The sequence below is a fragment of the Apodemus sylvaticus genome, chromosome 12, assembly GCF_947179515.1.
Source record: "Apodemus sylvaticus chromosome 12, mApoSyl1.1, whole genome shotgun sequence".
NCBI classification, from domain to species: Eukaryota; Metazoa; Chordata; class Mammalia; order Rodentia; family Muridae; genus Apodemus; species Apodemus sylvaticus.
In genome coordinates this window covers 77613326-77625533 of record NC_067483.1, presented here as the reverse complement: position 1 = coordinate 77625533, position 12208 = coordinate 77613326, and the positions used below count along the sequence as shown (strand labels likewise).

Genomic DNA, 12208 nt, shown 5'->3' with positions numbered 1-12208 from the left:
TGGGTGAGCCTAGGGGTGGGTTAGCCTAGGGGTGGGTTAGCCTGGGGGGAGGGTAGCCTAGGGGTGGGTTAGCCTAGGGGTGCTGATGACAGTTGCTGCAACTCATGTAGGTCTGATTCTTCAGTTTGGAAGCCCTGCCCTGACCCATCTCCTGCCTGTAGCCCAGCTCACATAATGAGACCAAGAACTATCATTAATACCCCCTTTCTTGCCTCAGGGGCTGTGCCTGCCTACGCTTTGGCAGTACTATGCCTTTGTGTACGTCTCAGAGACCCAGAACCCCCTGCCTTACCTCTCTACCTGTCCCTCCACTGGGCAGTAGTGGTCAGTTTTTATTGGAGAGAGAGAGAGAGAGAGAGAGAGAGAGAGAGAGAGAGAGAGAGAGAGAGAGAGAGAGAGAGAGAAGTAGATGTAAACTGATAACCGAGACTGTCTACCCTTCAGAATCACTGCCACTTAGATCAGATCAGGGACCACAGCTGTGCCACCCCAGCCTATCTCTCTGCAGGTGCATGCCTTGAGCACAGGAGTTAAAAGTGCAACCTTAATCTCTTACCATCTAGGCCTTGCCTGGGGGTCTCCACTCAACAATACGTTGGCTAGGCCCATGAGAAAAGTTCCTTCACCCCTGTAAGACCTTAACTGGTTAATAGTTATTTCAACCCCCTGAAGAGAAATCTGACATACATGTTCAAAGTCACATGATATGGGGAGGAGGTCATGTTCATCCTGGACAAGGGGTAGGCCAAACTGCAGTGCTATCAGAGGGACAGTAAGTAAGGATGGAGTTCTTCAGCCCAAGGTCTTCTTTGAAATGTATCTAAATGCAAGCATGGTCCATTTTATAGCCATAGTGGGGCTTCTTTTAAACAAAACAGTTAGGTAGTAGGTAGAGAGTTAAAGGAAATTAACACAGCTTTACATGATCACTCCCTAGTGTACAGGGGTGTCAATAGTAATAGAATGGAGTGGTGTGTGTGTGTGTGTGTGTGTGTGTGTATGTGTATGTGTGTATAGCAATAGTATGGGGTGGTGTGTGTGTGTGTGTGTAATAGAATGGGGTAGTGTGTGTGTGTGTGTGTGTGTGTGTGTATGTGTGTGTATGTGTGTGTGTATGTGTATGTGTGTATAGCAATAGTATGGGGTGGTGTGTGTGTGTGTGTGTAATAGAATGGGGTAGTGTGTGTGTGTGTGTGTGTATGTGTGTGTATGTGTGTGTGTGTGTGTGGTATGTGGACATACTTTTGGACTTCTGAGAAGTGACTAGAAAGATTCTCCAGGGTGTTCAGATAGACAGTAAAGTTGTATCCTCTTCCCACCCTGATTTGTTGACAAGGTAGAATTCTGTTAGTTTTCTAATTAACCATTGGAAAGAGGTCCAAATACACAAGGAAGGGAGAATTCCAGGTGTGAGGTCTGCAAAACTGAAGGGGGCAGATGGTGGGATTCAAGATAGGCTGAGGTGAATTTACTCAATGCCAATCCAGGGTTCCTGGTGTCAAGGACCTTGAGATGCAAGCTCTTGTGTATGAGAGCAAGTGGGATGTCTGTTTCCTCAAGGTGACTTCTCATGAAGGAAGTGTGTGGACTGTGGATGGAAAGGGCTTTGTGGGATACAGTGAAGAAGTATGTTTTCAAGGTGAAGGCTTTTAAAACCCTGTGAAGGAGAAGGAAGGAATGGACGTGATGGGGAACTGGAGAAATGGGCGATGGATAGATAGATGCCAACTTGAGACTCATGTAAGACTTGGCCCTTGGTTTCTGTCGTCTTTGATCCTCCCCTTTCCCTGATTAAAGACTTACCTGAAGAATTCATTCATGTGCCATATCCTCCCCGTAAGACCCAGACCTGGACACACTTGGTGTGTATGTGGAGATGGGAAACAAAGAATAGATCTAGGGGCCTTGTGGGGTCACCAGCCACCGACCCTCCATGTAGGCCAATGAACAGGACAGGGAATGTCACAGACCTGATTCCCTGCAGCAGCAACGCCCTTCCTTGCTTCTTGCTCTGCTAACTTAACTCTGCCTTCATCCTTTTTCACCCTTCTACTCTGCGCTATGTGGAGGACACATGGACACCAGGGTTCCTTAGTGGTACCCACCCCAGGTGCAAGAAAGCTCTTGGACATACAAGGCTTCACAATTGCAGAGGCAGGACAGATCTCTGCACAGGATGGACTGCACATGGGAACTGGAAACTGTACTCCTTACATTCCTGCTTCTACTGATGCTGTCTGTAAAAACCTTTCTGAGCCTTGCTCTCAGCTGACCTTGTTTACGGATTGTGTTCCTTTATTGACTCTGCTTGATTGCTCTCCCCTCTCTTCCCTCCCTCCTACCAAGCCTTCTGCTTCCTAAAACTGTTTTGTCATTAACTGTTGGGTCAGCTCTCTGGGAAACGGTTCTGTTGATGTAAGTGCACTTACCCTTGGATGTTGTCACTAGTTAGTGGCTTTTGCTAAATAAACCTTTCTTATTTCTAAAAACTTTCCCATTGTCTCTACTTACTTCTTCTATCCAACCTGCTTCTTCTGTCACCCTCCCTCGTACCCACTTCCTAAGCCAGGTATCATGAGCTCTGGGACACAACATAGAAAGAATTCACACTGGGCAGTGATGGCACACACCTTTGATCCCAGCAGCCAGTAGGCAGGGGTAAGAGGATCTCTGTGAGTTCAAGGCCAGCCTAGTCTACAGTTCCAGCCAGGGATAGAAATCCTGTCTGAGGAGGGAGAGAGAGAGAGAAAGAAAGAGGGGGGGAGGGAGGGAAGGGAAGGGGAGAGAAGGAGGGAGAGGGAAGGAGGGGGGGAGAGAGAGAGAGAGAGAGAGAGAGAGAGAGAGAGAGAGAGAGAGAGAGAGAGAGAGAGAGAGAAATATTGAGATTTTTCAGTGGAGAGGAACAAGGTGGATCCTCCACTGCAGGGCATAGGAGATCAGTCCCCGCAGGGTTAGGCTGTCCACTGGTATGAACTGGAAGTAAATGTGTTTCTCTGGGGTATATTTGACAGTGTCTGGATACTTCATCAACTAGGAGATGGATGCTTTCGGAATATAGAGGGCTCCTACCAACATAGGACAGTTCTAACAAGGAGTTATCCAGCCCAAGGCCATTAAAACCAATTGCAAAGCCCTAGCCAACATCCAGGATTTTTTGGACTCTTCTGACCCCAGTATTTTCAGATTTCAGATGCCATTAGAACATGACGGTAGTAGCAGTGAGTTCCAGCACAAAAACACTATGTCATTGTTTTTTCCATGACTATGATCAATACTATTTAATTTCACTGACCCCTGGACTCAGTGTCTGAGATTTCTATTTGGTAATTGCCCACATGGGGCCCATTACAACCAAGTTTTTACAGGGAACAGTCTCCTTCCCCTATCATCCTAGAAGGATCGTAGCACCAAGGATTCACAGAAGAATCCTGGTACATGGGAATATAAGTGTCCCCCGCAACAGCAGAAAGAACATTCCAGAAATGGTCTGCAGAGTCTCACAGTGTAGCCCATTTGGGAGGCTTTCCTTGACGTCCCCAAACGTCAGGACTTCAGGCTGTTTGGAAGGCAAAGGGGAGGCTGACAAGGCTTATCCACTGTTGACTCTCCTCTGACAGTGAAGTGAGCTGAATGATTCTCTCCCCTGTACACTGGAATGGTATACGCCACTTGAAGCTTCCATGAGACTGTAGGAGAGCCTTGTAAAAGCCTTAGCAGAGAGTACCTACCCGTGCCCCAGGGCACAGTGAAGTTTGTATTTAGTGTGCTTCCTCCTCTCCACGCCTGTGCTGGTAGGTACAGGTGTCTGCTGGGCGCTCTCTTCTGTGTGCTGAAACCACATGAAGCTCTGTCCCAGAAACTGTCTTGGGGGTTATGATGATGATATGCTAGACATTAAATGGCAAAATGTGGGAAGCACCTTCCTGTCCCTAGCAAGAAGATACTGGAGACCGGCTGAATAGCGATGAACATATGCTGTGGTCCCCTTCTAGCCGCTGCTTTCCCCCTGGCTGTTTAGGGAATGGGATGCAGAGGCCCTGGAGCAAGGAGCATAGGGGTTGGCAGAGGTTTAGGAGCCAGTTCCCTGGGCGGTGGTGAAACTGAGAGGGGCCTCTGCCTTGTGTGCTTCTCACTGTATCAAAGGACCAGGGCACATGTGCACAGTCACGCATGTAAGAGGCCACGTTCCAGAGTTCAGTAGCTTTTCCAGTTAAGAAACAGAGTAGGTCCTAGTAAGGCTCACCAGTCACTTCTCTCTCCCTTGGGGAATGATATCCATGGAGTGATGTCAAGGTTGCCTAGACACCACCTGGCTTCTGCGTGGCCAGGTTGTGACCTGCAAATTCCAGCTCTTGAGCCTGACAGACTCTGGGCTCTTGCTAAGCAGAGAGAGCACAGGAAAGGCAGTGCAAAGTGGGGATTGATGCTGGGCTGAGGGTGCTCTCATAGCATGTTGAGTGATGGGGATGTGAGCACAGCGTTTCTCATGCTGGGGAAATATTAGAACCAGACATGATATTTTGATAACACAGTGATAAACAGGAGCAACTCTGCTAAGACCATAAAGTCAGGCCGTGCATCATGGGAAAGACAGGAGGAACCTACACACTCACTGACCCCACTCTTGGAGGAGGCAAAGACTAAAAGATGATTTATACCCAGTCCCTGAGAGGAAATGCCAAGTCATCTTTCTGCTTCAGCTTAGCAGAGAGTGTTGCCCCGGAATGAAGTAAGGGTCAGAACTGTCCAACGGGTACATTGTGTGGTGACAGCACACCTCAAATAGTTAATGTCTAACTGCAGGAATCCTTTCTCTGCCCTTTGTCCTCAGCTTTGTCAAGGAAGGACTAAACCTGGAGACCAGCATCCTGGTGCAGTGCTGTTTATATATGAGCTGTTCAGAAGCTGGTTATGGCAAAAGCCAACCAGGCTCTTAAACCTGATGGAGTAGAGACTGTCTCTAGTTAGTTCCCATAAGTGCTAGTCTGGCCACCTTGCTTTAACAGCCACATAGAGGATATTCTCAAACTTCAAGAATTATGTTTTATCATGAGAGAGAGAAAGAAAAGGGGAGGCAAAGAGGTGGGTCTGGTGTTGCTAAGCAACTACTGATCAAAAGTGATGAAGAATCACTGGGTACCAAGAGAAGCAGCAGATGATGGAGGCTGTCCAGACTTGACAAAAGAAGGCTATGACTAATTTCAATTTATTGTTACCACTCTAGAGGCATAAATAGGCTTCATCCCTATTTACCTGAGATGTCAGCAGGAAGGACTACTTGAAGGCCTGGAAGCTGCCCAAGGAGAGCCTATCTCCTGCCCGGGCCTTCTGCTCTTTGCCCAAGAGGGTTTTGAGCTTGCGGTAGTACACCTTGCAGCTGAAGCCCTCCTTGAAACCCCCCTTGATGTGGCTCTTGAGGGAGTGCAGAGTGGGATACATGCGGCAACAGGCTGCACATTTGTAGCCATTCTGCTGGGCTGGGTGCCACTTGGAGGCCATTAAGATGTCCTGGGATGTGATACAATCCAAACCGTGCTTGGATTTCTTGTTGGCCTCCCTGGGGTATGTGTTCTCTTGGGAGGAAGAAGATGAGCAGACACTTTCAGCCACATCCTCGAGAAGGCAGTTATCCCCTCTGCCCTCTTCCCGGTCCACCTCTGGGAACCCATAGGCCTCCAGGTGACTCTCTTTGTCTGTGCATACGAAGTAGCTGTAAGGGGAAAACCAGGGTCGGTAGATGGTGCAGTTCCGTCTCAGCTGCTCCCCATTCAGGGTGTCCCCCAAGTCTGCAAAGGAAAGAGCAGCGTATGAGTCTGGGGCTAAGGGAAACAAAAAGGGAGCCATAAATGGCTGGAGGCAGTCAGGAGAACCAGACAGGTAGACAGTTGACTAGGCAAGACCTCAGGGGACCTATGTTCTACTTGGATGATGGCCGGGAGACCCCAGGGGTTGATGGGATAGGAAAAACAGCCTAAGACATCCATTCCTGCTGCATTCTTTTTTCTGCTGGTGAAAATGGCCACCAGATATCTGGGCAGGAGACTGACCCCTCTCTGTGTAAAGACACCTTGACTTCTGACTCCTCTAAGGATAGGCAAGAATAGGTAGACATCTGACATCTAACAGTTGTTTTGCCACCAGTGAACCACATTTCCAGCCTCAGTGACCATCCTAATCCCTCCATAGACCACTCAGACAGAAAGTAACTATTCACATGAGCTTGAGAGATGGCACTGAGGAGGCAGAAGCCTTCATGGCCTATGGACCTCTACTGAAGAGACACAGCTGCAAAGGCAGCACGTGGAGTGGAGATAGACATCCTTCCCTCGGGGTACAGCTCCTGCCCCTCTTCGGCTTCTCATATGTCCTTGCCCAGAACAGGAGAAGGCCTCACATGCTGTGGGCACTTGCCTGTGTACCCGGTGCTGGAGACCATTTGCTTGGGTCCTGAAGAGGCAGGGCTTGACCTGTTTTGACAGTGAGTACCGCTGTCTTTACAATGTCTGAGTTACAGAAGAAACAGTGGTGAGCGGAGCAGGATTGGGATTCCTCAGAGGGGGACTCCCAAAGACATACTTTTAGAGACTCACCTTCTGTGTGTTAGGGATCTCAAAACTAATGCAAAACAGTGACCTCTGACCTCCCAACAGGCCTGTTCTAGGTGGTGTTCCCAGGTAGTCACAAAAGGGGCAGTTTCTTCAGACCTACAGAAAAGGTCCTCTGGAAACCAGGTTGTAAGACTTAGCCAGACCAGAGGCATGTTGTAGCAGTAAAGGTCATATCCAGCATGATTAAAGCCTTGGTTTCAAACCTTATTACTGATGACTTGCCTCAGATGACACCTTTCTCCCTGGCCCACCCCTCACCTGATGTTCCTGCTTACCACGAGAAACTTAAGTTTCACAGGACACTCGACACAGGTTCCAGGATGGAAGCCCTAGTCACAGCCCACATAGGCATGTGGCATGGTCCCTTTGAGAATGAGAAGCCAGGTTCTCCAACTAAAGGATCTCAAGCCTTCAGCCAGAGGAGGCCTGTGGGCCCTTGTTGAAAAGTTCACTTGAGAAAAGTTTATGAGGGGGCATCTAGCGTTGAGGGTTAGCTGGATGGTAGAGCGCTTGCCAAGCATTTACGAGACTTTGAGTTTGATCCCTACCACTAGGTGGGTCTGGGAGAAAGTGGATCTACCTTAAACGGCAGGGGAATAATAGCTAGGCTTCTGGGAGATAGATTTTAAAATGTTCTCTGTAGAGGCAAATGGATGTTTAGGATAATTCCCACAGCAATACATCTCAAGTCTAGTGTGTGTGTGAATCCCTAGAGCTGGTTCTCGGATTAAGGGTTGAGACCCTTTTGGTGATCTACCAACCCTTTCACAGGAGTTACCTAAGAGCATTGGAAAACACATTTTTACATTGCAGTTCTTAACAGTAGCAAAATTACACTTATGAAGTAGTAACAAAAATAATTTTTTTGGTTGGGGGTTCGTCACTGCAACATGAGGAACTGTACTAAAGGAAGCATACAGAAGGCTGAGAACCACTTTCCTAAAGGATCTTGTTCCACACCATTGGATCTGTGGACCCCTCAGAACCTGCCTCTCTCAGCTTCCAAGTGATGCTCACATCGATGACCCAGGGACACAGCAGTGACAATTTTGGAATTTTGGTTTCTTTAAAAAAAAAAACACAGTAATATTGCATGAATATGTTTTCATTTTAATCCCAGGTGTGGGATATGAGGCTGCTTCAGATTGTCTACAACAGCTGACTGTGATTTACCTCATGCTCTGGCAGGGTGTGTGATTTTGCCACCTGCAGATAGTTTCTGTGACTGTGTGACATTTGAAATTCTGGAGACTTTTCAGAGGATGTATCAATGCTAGGGTCTTAAGAGGCAAGATAGGTTGTTGGTTGCTGTTGGTCCCAGTAATGCAAAAGAAGAAACAAGAAGAAATTAGATATCCTGACAATGAAGATCAAACTTGACCCCCACCCCAGGAACTCAATGCCCCTAATTAGCAGGAAGTAGTAGGGATTGAAAAGTAATTGTAAGACTGCTTCCTGCTGATTAGGGGGTGGAGTTCCTTAGGGGCAAGTTTGATCTTCATTGTCAGGATATCTAATTTCTTTTTATTTCTTTCCTCTCCGTCCTTTTCTCGCTCCTATCTAGTGTTAGGGGGTTGAAAGAATGGAAAGGGGGTAGATAAAGGAGGAAGAAAGAAGAACCCACAAGGCTTCCAAAGACAACTACAGGCCACACTTCAGTTGGAAAGTCCTCATGTGCTAACCTTTATTCCTTCCTATGGTCCTCAGCCTACTACTTGCCAGTTTAAGACCAAGTTAATGCGAGCACATGCTCTCTATGTAGACAGACTACCACCTCGAGATTTCACATAGAAGCAGGCTCTAGGGGAAAGAAGTGTGACAACAAATGTACCTCCAACTATCCCTTGCTAGAGATAATGAAACAGCAAGGCTTACCAGGAATGCAGTCTTTTGAAATCTTATATCCTCACCCTATATTATATGGCTTTCTCAACCAATCATGATTGTATAGCATGATCTGACAAGATCATGTATTTAAATCAAAGCTCTGATAAATTTAATGCACAGAATCCCACATCTTTGTAATCCTAGTGACTTCAGCATTTACCTGGCAAGCTGGTGGCAAGTGAGGACATAATGTCAGGAAAAGCACTCAGGGCAGAGGAAGAGATCCGAGGCCTCGAGGTACTGAGGAGTGAGAAGTTCTCCATGTTCTGACCACACAGGGTAACGGAGGTCACACACCCGCGCGTGAGAGGTTGGCTAGGTTGTCTAGGCAATCAGCATTCTGAATGCAGCTGACATCACAACCCATGATTCCATTAACCAGTTAGGTTATAAGTTTGAAAGATGGATGTAGTTTCCTTGTATGCAAGGCTTCTTCCTTTTTAAAACTTAGCTAGTTGTTTGTCTTCTTTTTAATTTAACTTTTTAATTTGTATACTAGAATTAGCGATCATTATAGAATTTTTGAACAAATATGTTTTAGTAGATTCCCTTCTCGTCTCCACTGCACTCTAACCTCCCAACCGCCACATTCTTTCCTAGCATCTTTCTGCTTGCATGTCACGTGTATCCTTTTGTCCCTCACCTCTTTCCTTAGCATACCTCTTTATTATTTCTGGGTCTCTTTCTAGTTTCCTTTTTCCTGACTTTACCAACCTCTACTTATAGATAGATAGATAGATAGATAGATAGATAGATAGATATGGAAATAAACACGAAAAGATGGTAGCCACCTAAGTTTTGTCAAAGGCGTCAAAAGCATGCAATGGGGGAAAGACAAATAGTTCTGACAAAATCAGATATCCATCTGTGAAAGAATAAAATTCGATTCATTGTCTTTCACCCCATGCAAAGGTCACTTCAGAGTAGATCACAGACAAATACTGGCTGGAAATACTGGAATTGCTAGAGGAAACATAAGAAATACACGTTAGGATATAGGTAAAGGCGAGAACTTTCTAAGCAAAGCTCCAGTGACTTGGGAAACATGCAATCATGGGACTACATGCAATCATGGGATTACATGCTGTCATGGGACTACATGCAATTTAAAAGCCCGCACACAGCAAAGGAAAGTATGAGTGGAGTGAACAGTAGTGCACAGAGTGGGCGGAGATGTCCTCCACCTATCCTTCACATGTGGGACTCAGAGCTTGATTTTTTTCTTAACTTGCCATTCTTCAGTGGCCTGTCTTGGCTAAGAATACCCAGCAAGAAGGAAGAACACTGGGGAATCATTTGCAGTGGTGTTGCTTGCTACTTATTTTCTTTATGACTGTCGCCTTTTCTGTGAGAACATCCCTTGTGTTCCCATCTCGGGGAACCTCCTTCCTCTGGGAGTAAGCATCTTGCTCTTATTCTCCTGGCCTCTACCACACAATATTTTCCTTGTTCGGTTTCACTGGTTGTGCTGTTTAGGGCATGTTTTTTTAATATGCTTTTAGAAAATAATTTCAATATCTAAAGTTTGCCGAAGTTAAAATTTGTACCATATACTATGAAGACAGATTTTTTCCTGGTTTAATATTTTATCTCATTTTGGGTTGTCAGTTCCTCCTCTCTCTCTCTCTCTCTCTCTCTCTCTCTCTCTCTCTCTCTCCCTCTCTCCCTGCCCCCATGTGTGTATGTGTGTGCATATGCACCAGTCAGTCATTGGGGATTAAACCCAGGGCTTTGTGCATGCTGGGTAAGCATTCTACCACTGAGCAACATTCCCAGTCTTTAAATGTGTTTTGTTTGGTTATCTGTGTTCCAAACTATTTGGAGGTAAGTTAACCTATTTCCTTTTATACTAAACACTTTAACGTATATTTCCTAAGACTGGTGACCAGATATTGTTTCTAATAGTTGGTGCTTTTTTAGGCAAGTGCTTCCTCCACCCCATGCGCTCATTGTAAGGTAGTGTGCGGATGAGACGATGAACTCCGGGACTGCCTCCTCTCTCTGCCTGCTTCCCCATGTAACAACCTGGCACCCTAGGAAGCTGCATAATAAGAATAAAAAGTGATTGTGACACTTGGAAGAGAGATGTTGGCGCCCCATTCTGGACCACCACAGCCCATTGTGTAGATACATAGAAGTGCTTTGGATATAAATGACAATGTGTTTATACTGGCTACAGAAGACTGTCCACTCCTAAGCTCCACATTCATTCACATGTACTTAACATTTGAAGGAATGAGAGAACTGATTTCCCTCCTGTTTCTCCCCTAGGTTGGTTTAGAATGCTAGAACATTTAAGTGTAAATTAAGGTTTGATATTTTGGTGCCTCTGAGGTTGTTGGTTATTTCATTTGGCTTACCGTGGTGTAAAGGAAGCTCATGAGCTCTGGGAATCAGGATACATGATTTGGAATCCCCTTTTCCGTCAGCTGCCTGTGTGTTGGGCAGCCTCTGCCACTTGGCTTTTCCATACTGTTTCTTTAGACTGATGTAGAGAGTAAGAATGTCTTCCCAACCATAGTCTAGCAATTTACATATGAAAGGGGTGTAGATGTGAGCCACATGCACAGGACCCAAGGGACTTAGAAGTGTTGCTGTTGCTAACTAGGAAGATGGAGTTCTTGTAAAGGGAGCCCAGAACTTTGGGAGGGGAGTTGGGAAGGCTGTAGTAGTGTCTTTTTCTTGGTTTGAAATCATGAGCCTGTTTTGATTGAGATGCTAGAAAGTTCATGGGAACTTGGTCTCTCCAGGGTTCGCCATGCCCCTGGGTAGCACGGTCTTTTTGATGTGTTGTTGATGATAGAGCAAACAGGAAGTACCTCTCTAAAAGTGGTTGCTCACTACATAAACGTGTCTTTCTCTCATTTGTCTCCCACCTGCTTGTCGAGCCCTTTTCTCGGACAGGTAAGATCCCCTCTTTCTTGTGGATGACATATCTTCCCAGATGCCCCCCTCTGCTTGAGTATGTGCATGTTCTGGGGTGTTGTTGGGAGGTCCTCCCAGCTGGGATCCAACCACGTTTCATCTCCTCAGCATTGCTCTCTCAGTCACCAAGGCTCTAGTCCTGAGGCTGAAGGGACAGAGTGTGAGAGGCTCATCAGCAGGACAGAGGCTCACTACACCCACCGTGGGGATGATAGAGGCCTAGGATAGACGCCAGCTTTGCAGAGAAGGCAAGCATTTTCTAGCTGGACCTCACAAGCCCTTGCAAGCGCTGCCACAGAGAGGGCTTGTGGGCCTTCTGAGGCTGTTTGCACAAGTCTGGAGGCAGTCTGAGTGATGTCCTTATACTATTGGTCATCACTGAGATGTGATTAAGAATTCCTGCAAGGGCTGGAGAGATGATAGCTCTGTGGTTAAGAGTACTCACTGCTCTTACACAGGTCCTGAGTTCAATTCCCAGCAACCACGTGGTGGCTCACAACTATCTGTGATGGTATTCGATGCCCTCTTCTAGTGTGTCTGAAGACAGCAACTATTGTACTTACATATATAAAATAGAATACATCTGTTTTTTTTTTTTAAAAAGGAATTCCCATAAAAGTCAAATTTGGCTAACATGATTTATTATATGTTTATTCTTATGCAAGACCCTAAGCCAAGCCTTGTAATTGATAAAAGTACTCTAAGGGTCTATAGCCCTTTCTAAGGGGGCTTCTATTACATAGACAAGGTTTATTTCTCAGAAATTTTGAGGTAATGATAAGAAAAGC

At 46.2% G+C, this 12208-nt stretch overlaps 2 protein-coding genes across 6 annotated transcripts in view; one reads left to right on the top strand and one right to left on the bottom strand.

The window, feature by feature from the left end:
* Positions 1-12208, top strand: part of LOC127697198 (carboxyl-terminal PDZ ligand of neuronal nitric oxide synthase protein) — a 294753-nt gene that overhangs the window by 275406 nt on the left and 7139 nt on the right. The window lies entirely within an intron of this gene.
* Positions 5172-8770, bottom strand: Spata46 (spermatogenesis associated 46). The gene is made up of 2 exons (XM_052200164.1): positions 8656-8770; positions 5172-5786 (listed from the first exon to the last, which is right to left on the bottom strand). Exons 1-2 carry the CDS (start codon positions 8756-8758, stop codon positions 5275-5277), a joined length of 615 nt encoding a protein of 204 aa, XP_052056124.1. The 5' UTR covers positions 8759-8770; the 3' UTR covers positions 5172-5274.

What these genes read in the sequence shown, in the direction of transcription:
- Spata46 (XM_052200164.1), bottom strand. Translation starts at nt 8,758, where the DNA reads ATGGAGAACTTCTCACTCCTCAGTACCTCGAGGCCTCGGATCTCTTCC. An exon ending in ACTTGCCACCAGCTTGCCAG is followed by an intron (nt 5,787 to 8,655) that starts GTAAATGCTGAA and finishes TTTCCTTTGCAG; the next exon opens with ACTTGGGGGACACCCTGAAT.